Here is an 18,899-nt window from a genome sequence, read left to right as displayed (position 1 = left end):
AAATAAGAATTTTACAAATCAAACAGCATTAAAGAATGCAAACAGGTCATGAAGTATCAGCAAAAAGGAATACTTATTAGCCTCATCAAATATTCCTCCTTTTTAAATAGGAGGCAGAGAAAAATATATATAATTACACACATAGAGAAAAAAATATATAGAATACACCCACACTGGGACACCACAAAGTTAACATGTAACTTAACGGCAGGATACCAGATAACTGCTCTGCAGACAGAATCCCAGACTTTGACTTCTTACGTCAGCAGATCTTTCCCACCATCAACCCCCCTTCCTGCCTCCCTCCTCCCCTCCCCCACATCTCTCCCTTCCCTTACTAAATGAGGCATGAAGGCCTAGATTAGTAGACTTAGTAAAAAAAGTATGAGACCAAAAGTCACAATATGAAAATCTCTATTAAACAGGACAAGAGTGAGAGAGAATATAAAAGACAGAAAGAAAAAGAAAAGGAAAAGGCAATACCCTAAACTCCATAACTAAAATACCAAGAAGTACTAAAAGACTATATGAACCCAGAAAAGTTGTGTTTATATTATGGTCCAGGCACTGTGAGGAACACCAAAAGAGAAGAAAAGCTGGGCCACCTTCCCAAAAACCCATTCAGCCATGCTAAACACTGTTAAAATCAATTACGGATGTAGATATAGTATTTTTAAAACTTCATGAAGAAGATAAATTTCTGAAAGGCAGATGTGGTTTGGCTTAAAAGGGATGTGTTATTGTTCTGTTTATTGTTATTATTTTTGTTATTATTTTGGGTGCCAAGGGATGCAGGCAAAGTGAATGACATCTGTCTGCAATGCAATGTCTAAGAGGCAGGCATAGTAAGTGTACCATCTGCTATCATAGATGAAATGGAGTGCCTGGGGAAGGAGAGGAAGGGAAAAGGAAGTGTGAAATCAGTTTTTTAAATGTCCATAATCCTGCTTTTCTAAGTGATTTAAGAGACAACTGGGAGCCACTTCAAGATTATAAGAAGGTAGTAACTTCAAAATAGCACTCCAGGGTAGTCTTAGGTTAGAACAAATGAAATAGGAAGATACTAGAGATGAAAAGGCAATTAAGGGCCTGAAAAAAAGAAGTACTCTTTTTACTAAAACGGTGGGCAAAAAGACCTATTACTAGAAATATTATAGACCAGAGAGGAGGCATAAAGAGAAATGATAATTCCTGTGGTGGTATTCAGGCTATTTTCAGTTTTCCTCTTTACACTTTAGTATACTTTCCAGAATGATTGCAGTATTTTTCTATATTTATAATAAAAATCATCATTCAAATAAAGAACAAACATGATGTGTATACACAGCCAAAGAATAATAAATAAATGCCCATGTGCCTGCCACACAATTTAAGAATGGAAAAATTGAGTTTGAGTATCCACAAATGATTATATCCTACCCATTCCACCTTCCAGAGGTAACCATTATCCTGAATTTTGTGAAAATCATTCCTTTTTTCTCTACAATTTTATCATATGTATGTATCCCGGAACAATATGTTATTTATTCTGCCTGTTTTGGATTTGTATATAAATGGAATCATAGTTTAGCAGTCTTCTGTGACTTGCTTTTTTCATTCAATATACAAATCTTCCTTGATTTATGATGGGGTTACATCCCAATAAACCCACTGTAAATTGAAAACATGCCTAACTTATCTTCTGAACATCATAGCCTAGCCTAGCCTACCTTAAACTTGCTCAGAACATTTACATTAGCCTACAGTTGGGCAAAATCATCTAATACAAAGCCTACTTCATTATAAAGTGTTGCATATCTGATCGAATTTATTGAATACCGTACGGAAAGTTAAAACCAGAACGTTTGTATGGGTACAGAATGGTTATAAGTGTATCGGTTGTTTAACGTCATGATTGTGTGGCTGACTGGGAGCTGAGGCGTGCTACAGCTGCCTAGCATCACAAGAAAGTATCATACCATATATATCACTAGCCCAAGAAAAGATCAAAATGCAAAGTAAGGTTTCTACTGAATGCATATCGCTTTCACATTATCATAAAGTCAAAAAATCGTTAAGTCAGACCATCGTAAGTTGATGGCTGTCTGTAATGCTTGTGTGATTAACTCAAAATGATACATGTAGCTGCAGGCTATCCATTTTCACAACTATATAGAAGTGAAATAAACTACTACTCTAGGAATAAACCATAATTTTTTAATCGATTATATTAGAGTTGGAATGGGTTGTTTCATTTTTCTGTAATCACAAAAAAAATGCTACCTTAAACATCCCCAAACATATCTTCTGGTATGTATGTACAAGGAAGTTTCTTACAGCGAATATCCAGGAGTAGAATTACTGAGTAGTAGGGTACCTGCTACTTCAATTTTATTTGACAAATGTAATGACAAACTGGTTTTCTAAATAGTGGTATCAATTTATATTCCAACCAAAAATTTATGTAAATTCTCATTATTCGACCTTGTAGGTAACAATTTTATCTGACTTTTAAATTTCTACTAATCTGAAGGGTATGGTTTAATCTACATTTCTTACATTACTAAAGAGGGTAAGCCTATTTCATATGCTTAAATATCAATTGGGTTTCCCATTCCGAGAAATGCCTGTTTATGTGTTTTGTCCATTTTCCTGTTGACTCATTTTATTATTTACTTATTCTTCATGAGAATTCTTCTCTGGAGTTCTATGTTGGATACCAGTCCTCTGTTGATTATATATATTGCAGATATTTTCTCCCAATTTGTAGCCTTGTATATTTATTGTCTTTATGGAGTCTTCTGATGAACAGAAGTTCTTGAATTTTCTATAGTAAAACGTATCAAGCTTTTTAACTTTGTATTTTTCATGTCTTATTTATTAAATCCTCTCTATCTCTTAGGCCATGATATTCTCTCATAGTTTCTTCTAAAACGAAGTATATTGTCTTTCACATTTTACTCCTTAATTCATCTGAAATTCTTACTTTTGGTATAACATGAAGTAGGGATCTAATTTCCTTTTTGTCTATACAAATAAAGAGTTATCTAAGCACGTTTATTGGAAAGTCTAAGAGTATAATTTTCAAATTAAGTGCACAATAATTAAAAGAATGCAAACAATGCCATCTAAAACAAAGTATGTGCAAATTAGAGCCTAATTATTTAACATTTATTTAGCACTGAGAGATTGAAAAGCACTTTAGGGGGAAAAAAAAACAAATTTTTAATCTTCCAATACAGCAAAAGAGGCAGTGAAGGAAAAGAAATCTAATGGATAGATCAGGCAATGATGTGATGAGGAAAGCATCAGAATTTCAACACATCCTCAGCTTATAAAAAGACCCAAAACACAGCCTTTGATCCACTAAGCCCATTTACCTATCCATCATAAGCAACTGCTTCTCTGAAAAACTCCCAAGGTACAACCTCAGCCCCTTTAGCTTGAAAAACAACTTCCTTTCTGTAACTGGCTATTTCAGAAGGTGTCCCATAAGGTCTGGTGATTGGTTTCCTTTATCTTTCTGACTTATATATTGATTTATATTAAAGTAACAATTTGTCCCTGTGGAAAATGAAACATAGCAAGACTATGACAGCCAATTCTCCAGAGTCCCATCTGGGTCAGTGAAGAATATGGCACAGTCCTGACTAATCAAAGGCATGTCAGAGGGTCATGTAATTTCCATCATCCCTTCTTGTTACAGATAGGAGTTTCCAGTTTCAAGAGATTGTTCTACCAGGGATTTCTCCAGTATTCAGATCTCTAGCAAGTAACTTGCCTTGTTTTTTTGGTTTTAATGCCATGAACCAGACTCCCCTTGGACTTGCTGACCAAAGGACCACTATGTTTCTTGTTTATCTAAAGTTAGATACTTAATGCCAATGTACCTTTCAGAAAAATCAAGCCGAATGCTCTTTTGGATGGACTTCTGTCTGAATGGGCAGAGTCAGAAATGTTACAACTGTAAAAAATCTGGTTTTATTAAAATTTCATATTTAAACTCCCCAATTAACCAATAATTTTTTTTTTTTTTTTTTTTTTTTTTGCGGTACGCGGGCCTCTCACCGCTGTGGCCTCTCCCGTTGCGGAGCACAGGCTCCGGACGCGCAGGCCCAGCGGCCATGGCTCACGGGCCCAGCCGCTCCGCGGCACGTGGGATCCTCCCGGACCGGGGCACGAACCCGCGTCCCCTGCATCGGCAGGCGGACTCTCAACCACTGCACCACCAGGGAAGCCCCCAATTAACCAATAATTTTTTAAAACATCTTTATTGGAGTATAATTGCTTTACAATGTTGTGTTAGTTCCTGCTGTATAACACAGTGAATCAGCTATATATAGACATATATCCCCATATACCCTCCATCTTGCGTCTCCCTCCCATCCTCCCTATCCCACCCCTCTAGGTGGTCACAAAGCACCGAGCTGATCTCCCTGTGCTACACAGCTGCTTCCCACTAGCTATCTATTTTACATTTGGTAGTGTATACATGTCCATGCTACTCTCTCACTTCGTCCCAGTTTACCCTTCCCCCTCCCCATGTCCTCAAGTCCATTCTCTACATCTGCGTCTTTATTCCCGCCCTGCCCCTAGGTTCTTCAGAACCATGTTTTTTTTTTTTTTTTTTTTTAGATTCCATATATATGTGTTAGCATACAGTATTTGCTTTTCTCTTTCTGACTTACTTCACTCTGTGTGACAGACTCTAGGTCCAAACACCTCACTACAAATAACTCAATTTCGTTTCTTTTTTTTTTTTGTGGTATGCAGGCCTCTCACTGTTGTGGCCTCTCCCATTGCGGAGCACAGGCTCCGACACGCAGGCTCAGTGGCCATGGCTCACTGGCCTAGCCGCTCCGTGGCATGTCGGATCTTCCCGGACCAGGGCACGAACCCGTGTCCCCTGCATCGGCAGGCAGACTCTCAACCACTGTGCCACCAGGGAAGCCCAATTTCGTTTCTTTTTATGGCTGAGTAATATTCCATTGTATATATGTGCCACATCTTCTTTATCCATTCATCTGTTCATGGACACTTAGGTTGCTTCCATGTCCTGGCTACTGTAAATAGAGCTGCAAAGAACATTGTGGTACATGACTCTTTTTTAATTATTAACCAATAATTTATATTATATATTTTGCTAAAAGTTATAATGGTTCCAAACAAAGGGTGGAAGAAAAAAAGATATTTGTGACCCTAGTGGCAAAAAGTTCAGAAGACTCAGTTATCTCTTTCCAGAAATATCTGCCGACCATGGACTAAAACTTAAAACTGATGTTGGTCAAAAAACTGTTTTGAGTCAGTTGTTGCAAATTTAACTGTGAAATTCTCCTGGATTTTTTGGTCACAATTCCTGCTCTCAGGTATAAAAGCAACTAAATTAATAATGATCACAACCAAGCATCCCTGTGACAAACCAAGAATTTAGACTTCATCAGACTGAAAAATGACTCTAGAAGCTTACTCAGAACTTAGGCATACTCATCCAACCATAAATAACCCATTGTATATCAGGACCAAGAAAACAGCAAGGATAAGTGTTGGAAAAGTAATAGAGAATGGGCCCTTCCACATCCTAGTTCTTTCTCTTTAGCAACTTACCTAAAGAGAACTCCCTCGCATTAGGGCATTTTATTTGTCTCTAAATGAATCCTCAGTTTCATTTTATTCAGAAATGGAAAACTTGGAGTCAGATAATGGGGTACACAACTGATAGTAAAGAACCTATTGATTATTACATGTGATAATAGGAAATATTAGGGAATGGGAAAATGGGAAAATTTTAGTACTGGATTTTCTTTTTGTTGTTATTGTTGTTGTTTGTTTTTGGTGGTACACGGGCCTCTCACTGCTGTGGCCTCTCCCGTTGCGGAGCACAGGCTACGGACGCGTAGGCTCAGTGGCCATGGCTCACGGGCACAACCATTCCGCAGCATGTGGGATCCTCCCGGACCAGGGCACGAACCCGTGTCCCCTGCATCGACAGGCGGATTGTCAACCACTGCACCACCAGGGAAGCCCTGGATTTTCTTTTTTTAATAAATTTTTTTCTTTTTATTTTTGGCTGTGTTGGGTCTTCGTTGCTGCACGCGGGTTTTCTCTATGGCGAGCGGAGGCTACTGTTCATTCTGGTGTGCAGGCTTCTCATTGCGGTGGCTTCTCTTATTGCGGAGCACAGGATCTAGGAGCACAGGCTTCAGTAGTTGTGGCACACGGGCTCAGTAGTTGTGGCTCGGGGGCTCTACAGCGCAGTCTCAGTAGTTGTGGCACACGGATTTAGTCACTCCGTGACATGTAGGATCTTCCCAGACCAGGGCTCGAACTCATGTCTCCTGCACTGGCAGGCAGACTCTCAACCACTGTGCCTCCAGGGAAGCCCCCTGGCTTTTCTTATAGAAAGAGTTTGTTGCTAAATTTAGCTTTAATAGACAATAGTTAATTCCATGAAAAACAGTTGGTTGTTTATTCTTTCAAAACGAAAATTTAGTGTTAGCTTTTCGGATAAATACTCAAAGTCTAAGCAAGTTTGAATAGTATCCAATCACATTAAATAAGAGTGGTATGGGCAAAAGGTTCAGAGAAACAGAATACCTAAACCAAGTAGTAGTTCTTTGAAACAAGCAAAACTAATCATACTTATCCTTTGTACTAAACCACATGCAAATAATGCAGTAACAAATTCTTTAGCATCAACCTGAATAACCAAACCACCTTAATATTGATCATTAACCTAATGACAGTGAGAAGAAACAAATTTGAAGTATTTACCTTGAGAGCACAAAAGATGCAGGAATCTCCCATGCATTTGTGAGTTGTAAGCTGCCTAAAGCTACGTCTGAAGATGTCCAAGTGCCATAAAACCTGATGAAAAGGGAAAATACTTCATTACTCTACAAAAACCCCCCATTTAATTTCAAATTCAAGAAGTCAAGCAAACATAGGTAGACAATAGACATTGTTACTCCCAAGAGAAAAGCTCATTCTAGTGTATTAAAAAAAAGGTCAAAAACAGTGAGGTATCCAACCAGAGGGATAGGTGACCATATTCTGGAAAACACACTAATTCGAACATAAAGTAGGTCACACAGAGAAAATATGATACTAGATACATCAAATGTGATCCTAAAGAGGGAAGTTATGGTTTAAAAACTGCGGAATAAGGATTTATTTCAATGGTCCACACAGGAAAACCATGAATATTTTTAAAACTTATTTAGAAGCTTGAATGGTAGTGGAATTTTGTCTTTGTTAGATTTCTCAATTTTTGGACCTTTCTGAGAGAGGTGTGACCTCCTTAAGTCAACAGAATAAAAAAATAATGGTGATATCAACAGTAATAAATCGGTTCATAGGGGGCAGAGTCAAGATGGCATACTAAGAGGACGCGGAATTCGCGTCTCTGCACAACTAGGGTACCTACCAGGCACCAGTGGGGGACCACAGACACCTAAGGGGACGGGAGGAACCCCCAGCAACCAGGTAGGACGTGGGGCATTGGGGGGAGTGAAGGGGGAAGAGAAGTGGAGAAGGGAGGGGACTGGCATCCCTGAGGGGCGGCTGGGGGAAGGGATCCCATGCCTGAAGGGGGAAACTGGGTGAGCATTGGGAGGGCAGAGGATCAATAGGGATCGTGGCCAGGTTTCTCCTACCCACTTGGGCCCCCGGGAGCCTGCTGAGATGCCAGGCCTGATCCTCTGCCCACTGAGGCCCCCTACAGCTGCACGGGCCTGCAGGAGTGGGAGGGAGGGAAGGGGGAGCAAAAGTAAAGGCTGGACCTCTGGGACTGGCAACCCTGAGTGGTGGCTGAGGGAGTGCAGGAGTTGGTACACCCAGCAGGGCCCACCCATGGTTAGGGGTCCATCAGCAGCAGAGGGGACCCTGAGGGAGACAATGGGGGAGGGGCACAAAGGAACGGAAGGGAACCAGGCCAGCACCTTCTCTGTCCACTTATGCACCAGGGGGTCTATTGGGCTCCCGGGCCTAATCCTCTGCCCTCAGAGCCTCCCTCCTGCCGTGCAGAACCCAAGCCCCGCCCCCACACCCCCACCAAAGGTCCCACCTCTACACTCAGAGACACCTTCCAACACGCTGGGCCTAAACCCCACCCATACACCCTCACTAAGGGCCCTACCTCCAAACTCCAGAACTCCACACTTCAGAGGCCCTCCTTTCCACGTGCAGCCTCTCTCCTTCCCGTGCAGGTCCTAAGCAGAGGCCCCGCCCCATGTTTAAACACTGCCCCATCGAGGCCCCACCCCCAAGGCCTTTTACGGCTGAGTGGGTTCTGGAGCCTAGGCCCTGCCCCACACCCAAATGTCACTCCCCCACTCACCTATATCCTGCCCCACCCTAAACTCCACCCTGCTAAGTTCCACCACCACCTAAACTCCGCCCCCATAGCCAAGGCTTTTCTTTTTTTCCTTTCTTTCTTTTTTCCTCTTTTAGATTGGGGTTCTGTTTCACCTTGTTGATTCACTGTTGTTGATGCTTTTATATTTTTATTTTTCCTAATAAATCTTTTACTTTTTCTAATTTTACTATATTCTTTATACTTTGTTATTATTCTCTCCTTTTGGCTTGTTCACCCCACCCCTTTTTTTTCTTCTTTTTTCTGTTCTGGTTTTATTTTACCTTGTTGCAGCTGTTTAAATTATAGTTTTATTTTTCCTAATATTTTTTATCTTTCTAATTTAATTTTGTTTTTTACACTTTGATATTCTACTGCTCTTTCTTTCTTTCCTTCCTTTTCTTTTTCTTTTTTTTACCACACCACGAAGCTTGCGGGATCTTGGTTCCCAGGCCGGTGACAGGTCAGGCCCGACTTCCTGTGATGGGAGCTCCGAGTCCAAACCGCTGGACTAACGGAGAACCTCAGACCCCAGTGAATATTAATCAGAGTGAGGCCTCCTGGAGGTCCTAATCACAGCACCAAGACCCAGCTCTAATCCAACTGCCTGCAAACTCCAGTGCTGGATGTCTCAGGCCAAACAACCAGTAAGACAGGAACACAGCACCGCCCATCAAAAAAAAATCAAAGGACAAAAATATATGTTACAAACAATGGAGCAAGGTAAAAACTTACAAGACCAAATAAATGAAGATGAAATAGGCAACCTACCTGAAAAAGGATTCAGAGTAATGATAGTAAAGATAATCCAAAATCTTGGAAACAGGATGAAGAAAATACAAGAAACATTTAACAAGGATCTAGAAAAACTAAAGAGCAAACAAACAGTGATGAAAAACACAATTACTGAAATTAAATTACTCTAGAAGGAATCAATAGCAGAATAATTGAGGCAGAAGTACAGATAAGTGACCTGGAAGATAAAATGGTGAAAATAACTGCCAGGGAGCAGAATAAAGAAACAAGAATGAAAAGAATTGAGGACAGTCTCAGACATCTCTGGGACAACATTAAATGCACCAACATTTGAATTATAGGGGTTCCAGAAGAAGAAGAGAAAAAGAAAGGGTCTGAGAAAATATTTGAAAAGATTATAGTTGAAAACTTCCCTAACACGGGAAAGGAAATAGTCAATCAAGTCCAGGAAGCACAAAGAGTACCATATAGAATAAACCCAAAGAGAAACACGCAGAGACACATATTAATCAAACTGTCAAAAATTAAGTACAAAGAAAAAATATTAAAAGCAGCAAGGGAAAAACAACAAATAACATACAAGGGAATCCCCATAAGTTTAACATCTGATCTTTTAGCAGAAACTCTGCAAGCCAGAAGGGAGTGGCAGGACACGTTTAAACTGATGAAAGGGAAAAACCTACAACCAATATTATTCTACCCAGCAAGGATCTCATTCAGATTTGATGGAGAAATTAAAACCTTTACAGATAAGCAAAAGTAAGAGAATTCAGCACCATCAAACCAGCGTTACAACAAATGCTAAAGGAACTTCTCTAGGCAGGAAACACGAGAGAAGGAAAAGGCCTACAAAAACAAACACAAAACAGTTAAGAAAATGGTAATAGGAACATACATATTGATAATTACCTTAAACGTAAATGGATTAAATGCCGAAACCAAAAGACATAGAAGGGCTGAATGGATACAAAAACAAGACCCGTATATATGCTGTCTACAAGAGACCCACTTCAGACCTAGGGACACATACAAACTGAAAGTGAGGGGATGGAAAAAGATAATCCATGCAAATTGAAATCAAAAGAAAGCTGGAGTAGCAATTCTCATGAGACAAAATAGACTTCAAAATAAAGACTTACAAGAGACAAAGAAGGACACTACATAATGATCAAGGGATCAATCCAAGAAGATATAACAATTGTAAATATTTATGCACCCAACATAGCAGCACCTCAATACAAAAGGCAAACGCTAACAGCCATAAAAGGGGAAATCGACAGTAACACAATAATACTAGGGGACCTTAACACCCCACTTTCACCAATGGACAGATGATCCAAAATGAAAATAAATAAGGAAACACAAGCTTTAAATGACACATTAAACAAGATGAACTTAATTGATATTTATAGAACATTCCATCCAAAAACAACAGAATACACTTTCTTCTCAAGTGCTCATGGAACATTCTCCAGGATAGACCATATCTTGGGTCACAAATCAAGCCTAGATAAATTTAAGAAAATTGAAATTGTATCAAGTATCTTTTTCAACCACAACACTACAAGACTAGATATCAATTACAGGAAAAAAACTAAAAAATACAAACACATGGAGGCTAAACAATATCCTACTAAATAACCAAGAGATCACTGAAGAAATCAAAGAGGAAATCAAAAAATACCTAGAAACAAATGACAATGAAAACACGACAACCCAAAAGCTATGGGATGCAGCAAAAGCAGTTCTAAAGGGGAAGTTTATAGCAATACAATCCTACCTCAAGAAAAAAGAAAAATCTCAAATAAACAACCTAAGCTTATACCTAAAGCAATTAGAGAAAGAGGAACAAAAAAACCCCAAAGTTAGCAGAAGGAAAGAAATCATAACGATCAGATCAGAAATAAATGAAAAAGAAATGAAGGAAGCAATAGTAAAGATCAATAAAACTAAAAGCTGGTTCTTTGAGAAGATAAACAAAATTAATAAACCATTAGCCAGACTCATCAAGAAAAAAAGGGAGAAGACTCAAACCAACAGAATTAGAAATGAAAAAGGAGAAGCAACAACTGACACTGCAGAAATACAAAAGATCATAAGAGATTACTACAAACAACTATATGACAATAAAATGGACAACCCAGAAGAAATGGACAAATTCTTAGAAAAGCGTAACTTTCTGAGACTGACCCAGGAAGAAATAGAAAATATAAACAGACCTATCACAAGCACTGAAATTGAAACGGTAATTAAAAATCGTCCAACAAACAAAAACCCACGTCCAGATGGCTTCACAGGCAAATTCTATCAAACATTCACCTATACTTCTCAAACTCTTCCAAAATATAGCAGAGGGAGGAACATTCCCAAACTCATTCTATGAGGCCACCATCACCCTGATACCAAAACCAGACAAAGATGTCACTAAAAAAGAAAACTACAGGCCAGTATCTCTGATGAACATAGATGCAAAAAGCCTCAACAAAATACTAACAAACAGAATCCAACAGCATATTAAAAGGATCATACACCATGATCCAGTGGGGTTTATCCCAGGAATGCAAGGATTCTTCAATATATGCAAATCAATCAATGTGATATACCATATTAACAAATTGAAGGAGAAAAACCATATGATCATCTCTGTAGATGCAGAAAAAGCTTTTGACAAAATTCAACACCGATTTATGATAAAAACTCTCCAGGAAGTAGGCATAGAGAGAATTTACCTCAACATAATAAAGGCCGTATATGACAAACCCACAACCAACATCGTTCTCAATGGTGAAAAACTAAAACCATTTCTTCTAAAATCAGGAACAAGACAAGGTTGCCCACTCTCACCAGTATTATTCAACATAGTTTTGGAAGTTTTAGCCACAGCAATTAGAGAAGAAAAAGAAATAAAAGGAATCCAAATGGGAAAAGAAGAAGTAAGCTGTCACTGTTTGCAGATGACATGATACTATACATAGAGAATCCTAAAGATGCTACCAGAAAACTATTAGAGCTAATCAATGAATTTGGTAGAGTAGCAGGACACAAAATTAATGCACTGAAGTCACTTGCATTCCTATATACTAATGATGAAAAATCTGAAAGAGAAATTAAGGAAACACTCCCATTTACCATTGCAACAAAAAGAATAAAATATCTAGGAATAAACCTACCTAAGGAGGCAAAAGACCTGTATGCAGAAAACTATAAGACACTGATGAAAGAAATTAAAGACGATACAAACAGATGGAGAGATATACCATGTTCTTGGATTGGAAGAATCAACATAGTGAAAATGACTATACTACCCAAAGCAATCTACAGATTCAATGCAATCCCTATCAAACTACCAATGGTATTTTCCACAGAACTAGAACAAAAAATTGCACAATTTGTATGGAAACACAAAAGACCCTGAATAGACAAAGCAATCTTGAGAAAGAAAAATGGAGCTGGAGGAATCAGGCTTCTGAACTTCAGACTATGCTACAAAGCTACAGTAATTAAGATGGTATGGTACTGGCACAGAAACAGAAATATAGATCAATGGAACAGGATAGAAAGCCCAGAGATAAACCCATGCACATATGGTCACCTTATCTTTGATAAAGGAGGCAAGAATATACAATGGAGAAAAGACAGCCTCTTCAATAAGTGGTGCTGGGAAAACTGGACAGCTACATGTAAAAGAATGAAATTAGAACACTCCCTTACACCAAACACAAAAATAAACTCAAAATGGATTAAAGACCTAAATGTAAGGCCAGACACTATCAAACTCTTAGAGGAAAACATAGGCAGAACACTCTATGACATAAATCACAGCAAGATCCTTTTTGACTCACCTCCTAGAGAAACGGAAATAGAAACAAAAATAAACAAATGGGACCTAATGAAACTTAAAAGCTTTTGCACAGCAAAGGAAACCATAAAAAAGAAGAAAAGACAACCCTCAGAATGGGAGAAAATATTTGCAAACGAAGCAACCAACAAAGGATTAATCTCCAAAATATACAAGCAGCTCATGCAGCTCAATATCAAAAAAACAAACAACCCAATCCAAAAATGGGCAGAAGACCTAAATAGACATTTCTCCAAATAAGATATACAGATTGCCAACAAACACATGAAAAGATGCTCAACATCACTAATCATTAGAGAAATGCAAATCAAAACTGCAATGAGGTATCACCTCACACCGGTCAGAATGGCCATCATCAAAAAATCTGCGAACAATAAATGCTGGAGGGGGTGAGGAGAAAAGGGAGCCCTCTTGCACTGTTGGTGGGAACGTAAATTGATATAGCCACTATGGAGAACGCTATGAAGGTTCCTTAAAAAACTAAAAATAGAACTACCATATGACTCAGCAATCCCACTACTGGGCATATACCCTGAAAACCATAATTTAAAAAGAGTCATGTACCACAATGTTCAGTGCACCACTATTTACAATAGCCAGGACATGGAAGTAACCTAAGTGTCCATCAACAGATGAATGGATAAAGAAGATGTGTCACATATATACAATGGAATATTACTCAGCCATGAAAAGAAACGAAATTGAGTTATTTGTAGAGAGGTGGATGGACCTAGAGTCTGTCATACAGAGTGAAATAAGTCAGAAAGAGAAAAACAAATACTGTATGCTAACACATATATATGGAATCTATTAAAAAAAATTGGTTCCAACGAACCTAGGGGCAGGACAGGAATAAAGACACAGACATAGAGAATGGACTTGAGGACACATGGACGGGGAAGGGTAAGCCGGGATGAAGTGAGAGTAACACTGACATATATAGACTACCAAATGTAAAATAGATAGCTAGTGGGAAGCAGCTGCCTAGCACAGGGAGATTAGCTTGGTGCTTTGCGACCACCTAGAGGGGCGGGATAAGGAGGGTGGGAGGCAGACGCAAGAGGGAGGGGATATGGGGATATACGTATGCATATAACTGATTCACTTTGTTATACAGCAGAAACTAACACACATTGTAAAGCAATTATACTCCAATAAAGATGTTAAAAAGAAAATCTGTTCATAGTTTGTAACCTTGATACAATGTGATGAGAACAACACTTTACTTCTATGGTATTCCTCTCAAAAACCCATAACGCCAATCTAATCATGAGAAGCATATCAGACAAACTGCAATAGTGGGACATCCTACAAAATACTTGACTAGTACCCTTCAAAATTGTCAAAATCATCAAAAACAAGGAAATTGTGTGAAACTGTCACAGCCAAGAGGCGCCTAAGGAGACAGGACAAGTAAATGTAAATGTAGTATCCTGGATGGGATCCTGGAATACAAAAAGACACTTCATAAAAAAACTCACGAAATCTGAGTAAACTATGAGTTCAGTTGAAAAAGAAATGGTGTAATATATAGCATAAATGCCTTAGGAAGCTCCTCTTATCTGGAAAACATTTAAATAGCACCATATATGAAAAGGCACTACTTTTGGAGCACCAGATTATAGCACACCTCCGAGGCTTCTTCATACTTTGGTGTCTATAGATATATATTTCCAAAAGTTCTTTGAAACACGTTACACTCCCAAATAAGCAACGCCTTTTTATAATAAATGTAATGGGTTCAATACATCTGTGGTGAACACAGCTTTCATACCAAAAGTTAGAATATTAGCTCATTGAAACAATTACTTTCAGCTTGTAACATGATTATAACAGGCACTCCAAAACTATCAATGTCTTCCAAGTATAAATATAAAAATAGGTATGTGTGTGTAAGTTATATGTTCTATATGGCACTGGAAATGAGAACAGAAATTTGTAAATATTATTGCTTAGACTGACAATAAAAATAGAACATATAGAAAAAAACAGAATTATAAAAACAGGACTATGGCCTGATAGGAGGTAAACACACACACATCTATATCAACACCTTTTTTTACCTTCCTCTAAATTACAAAAGTATTATTAGTTTATGCAAAGTGACTCAAAAAGCTAATACGTGGGGGGAAAATAGCCTAACCAAACACCCACCCCCACCCCCGCCCCTGCTGCAACTGCATACAATTTGTGGTAGTAATTAGTGAAGGTACTTAAACTCTTTCTTTAGTTTGACAGCATAGAATTTTTGACTCTTGACAGCATAGAATTTTTTAATGTTTTCAAATAAAAATTTGAAAACAGAGTATGGAAGTTTCATTACATAAATAATCTTGACAATGAAACTTTGTCATTTGCAACATGGATGGACTTGGAGGTTATTATGCTAAGTGAAATAAATCAGACAGAGAAAGACAAATACTGTATGATATCACTTATATGTGGAATCTAAACAATAAAATAAACTAGTGAATACAACAAAAAAGAAACAGACTCACAGATATAGAGAACAATCTAGTGGCTACCAGTGAAGAGAGGGAAGGTGGGGGGCAAGATAGGGGTAGGAGATTAAGAGGTACAAATTATTCTGTATAAAATAAGTAAGCTACAAGGATATACCATACAACACAGGGAATACAGTCAATATTTTATAATAACTATAAATGGAGTATAACCTTTAAAAATTGTGAATCGCTATGTTGTACACCTGTAACCTATATAATATTGTACATCAACTTTACCTCAATTTTTTTAAAAGACATTTTTAATACTACTGAGAAGACTAAACATGGACTGGGTATTAGATAATATTAATAATTTTAGCTAAACTTTTTAGGTGTGATAAAGTCTTTAAGATTATGGGTTTTTTCATGTCCTTATGTACTAGAGAAATACACTGAAGTATTTAAAGATCACATAATGCTTGGGAGTAGCTTAAAATAATTCAGCAAAAAAAGGGGGCCAGTGAATGAACTAAGACTGGTAAATATTAATCATTGTTGAGCCTGGTTGATGTGTACATGAAGATTCATAATACAAAATAAATAAGTAAATAAATAAATAAGCTTGACAAGATCCTTGTACTACAAATGAGGAAATTAAAATACTATTACCTGTAAAAGGTCACAAGGCTAGTCTAAAGAAAGGCTAAAACTAGAACCCAGGTCTCCTAAGTCCAGTGCTTTTTATATCAAATATGTTGTCTTGTCTTTTTTTTTGGGGGGGGGGTATAATTGCTTTACAATTGTGTGTTAGTTTCTGCTTTATAACAAAGTGAATCAGTTATACGTATACATATGTTCTCAATTGTCTTGTCTTTTTTTCTTTCATAACAACTTATTTTCTCATACATCTGAGGTGTAAAGCTAATATTTTACCCAAGCATAATTATCTTGGGTGGCAAATTTCATTTACTTTTACTGTGAAGAGGAGAAAAAAGGGGAAAGTAATCACTTGAAAGTTAGACCAAGGGGGATGAACCGAACACGCTATGGCCCTGATTGGGCAGGGCAGGCAGACAGACAGGAAGCTTTGGGATTCTGAGACAGCTAAAGCGGAAAGCAAGACAAAAAGGGAAAATTTAGAGTAGATAATCACCTTAGAGGAATTTATTTTCTACCAGCTCTGTGCAAGCATATCTGACCAGACACTGCAGGAGAGCTCAGAGGAAGGAGATGAAGAAGTAGGCAAAGACTGGACCCCGATCAGAACGTGTGCTAAGAGCCTGAATATTATGAGACAAGAATAACATACCTGATTCATTTAAATTAAGTTCAAAAACAGGCAAAACTAATCTATGGTTGGTGGTTACCCTTCAATAGTGTTCACCCTTGGGGAGTGGTTAGTGACTGGAAGAGAGCGCAAGGGAGTCTTCTGGAAGCTGGAAATCAGCTCTTTGTTAATCTGGGTGCTGTTTACATGGTTGTGATCAGTTTTGAAAGCTGAATTTTATAATTATGATACATGCATTTTCCTGTATGTATATTATACATCAATAAAAAGTAAAAAAGAATATTAAAAAAAAGAATAACATACCTGAGAATTTTTCACTTGTGGAAAGAATTTTGCTTTCTATACTAGAGGAAAGCAACTAGGGTGATGAGACACCTTCGTCTCAAATGGAAAAAAAGGAAACAGTAGAGACTGTTCAGGAAAAAAGTCAATAAACAAGTAGTAAGATCATCTAGTCCATGTACCTCCCTTTAGACAGCTAAGTAGTAGTAGTTACAGTTATTATTTCTACTATCATTATTACTCTCCTCTTTTACAAATGAGGTAATTGAGACTCAAAGAGATAAAGTGACTTGCCTACGATCACAGAGATTAACTTAAAAAATGATCTTAGGCTGCTGACCTCAAACAGAGACTATCAAGTATTAGATTTAAAAGAGTAATCAGAAATACAGCATCAGCAAGTGAAAGTCAAAGTTCACCAAAAAGAAAGAAATTACCCTTACCTGCAAGGCACTGTTGAGGAAGCAGCTGTTTTGTCCTGGCTCATTGCTGAGGCCTTTGCTGGGGGCTATGGAGGTTGAGCTTCGAGGAGCAAACATCCCTTGCACACTACCACGGCCCCCTGAAAAATAATTTCTCTTCCAAGACATTATTGTTCACATTTAGCCTGAAAACACAGAGGAAGTTTTGTATCTTTTGGGGAGGGAGTTTCTGTCTGCTGAAGTCCTTAATATAAAGAGAATCCAGAATTTAACAAATTTATGTTGAAAGATTTTAAATTTACAACATTTCAAACATCATATATACAGCTCAAGAAACTCAGGTATCCTTAGATCCACATGACAGAGCTGTCCTCTACTTGCTCCAAGCAATGCCCAAAATGTAACATGGCACAGGATTAATTCAAACAGAGAAATCCTTCCTTCGATTTTTCTTGAACTGCCTCCATAAAACCCTGGTGAAGTGGCTGTACTCCTCAACTCCAACAGAATCCAGGATCAGGGTAGGATGTGTTCTTTAGGCTTGTTTATAATGCTTCTTGTGGATTGAAGAATTTTCCAACTGGAAGGAGAGGCAGACAGATAAGCAAGAATCCAACGCAACACTCCTCGCCTTCTATTGCCTCGTCCCATCATCCTCTGAAGTAAAAACCCAAGTTCTAAGCAACTGACATAGATTCCACAAAGCTAAGAAGCTTGTTTGAAATAAATGGAGTTTCTGTTGTTGTTGTTCTGCTGCTGTTTTTTAATATGCCCCAAACATTTTCTAGTATTCCATCCAGAACTTCAGAAAGTCTCTTCTCTTTTCCTCTGTGACTAGACTAGCCAGCTGTGCCAGAGAGCTTTAAAGAAAGAGAAAAAAAAACAATCAAAAGCTTGCGTCATTTAATGACTCTACTAGCTTTGTGCGCTTCTGCCAAGATCAGCGTTGCCTCACCTCTCGCTAAAACTTGAAACCGAGACAAACAATGCTCACCACCCCACCCCCGCAAAGAAATCCTAACAACAACAAAAAGGAGAAACACTCAAACCAAAGAGGTGGGAAGAAAAAGGTGTGCACAGCTTTAGTCTCATAGGAGCCTCCTCCCAAATTTTCTAGGAGGAGAAGAAAGTTGACCCGGACAAAAATAAGAACTGAATGCAAACTTTCCAAAATCAGGCTAAGAAAAAAGTTACCAAGTAAACACACACCAAACTAGAAATTGAAACAGTTTGTTTTGGATGTTGTGAGTACAGAAAATTTTCAAGGTATTTTAAATGCTCATGGCTATAAAAGCCTATTTAAAGGTGGGAGGGTCATGTTATCAGTCTAGGCTCTGAGTAAAGATGTCCCATCCCAGAGAAACCCTCATGGTGAGTAAACCATGTGCCCTTAACATCCAGTCCAAAAGAACTAAATCTTCTTCTGACCTGTTTGTTTGTATGTTACATTTTTTGCCAGAGGATCAGAGAGATAATTTGGGTTACAAATCACTTAATCCTCAGATTATATCCAAGGCAT

General features: G+C 38.2%; 1 protein-coding gene across 1 annotated transcript in view; it reads right to left on the bottom strand.

Annotated features, from left to right (window-relative positions):
- Positions 1-17,578, bottom strand: part of USP54 (ubiquitin specific peptidase 54) — a gene marked incomplete at its 3' end in the record, with an annotated part of 72,056 nt that extends 54,478 nt beyond the window's left edge. Inside the window, 2 exon segments of the mRNA XM_082855227.1 lie at positions 6,751-6,843; positions 17,402-17,578. Coding sequence (XP_082711353.1) covers positions 6,751-6,843; positions 17,402-17,548 — 240 coding nt within the window. The 5' untranslated portion in view covers positions 17,549-17,578.
- Positions 17,579-18,899: the final 1,321 nt, after the last annotated feature.

Source organism: Leucopleurus acutus, assembly GCF_964270905.1.
Source record: "Leucopleurus acutus genome assembly, chromosome: 14".
Lineage (NCBI taxonomy): Eukaryota > Metazoa > Chordata > Mammalia > Artiodactyla > Delphinidae > Leucopleurus > Leucopleurus acutus.
This window is presented reverse-complemented; position numbering and strand designations above follow the sequence as displayed.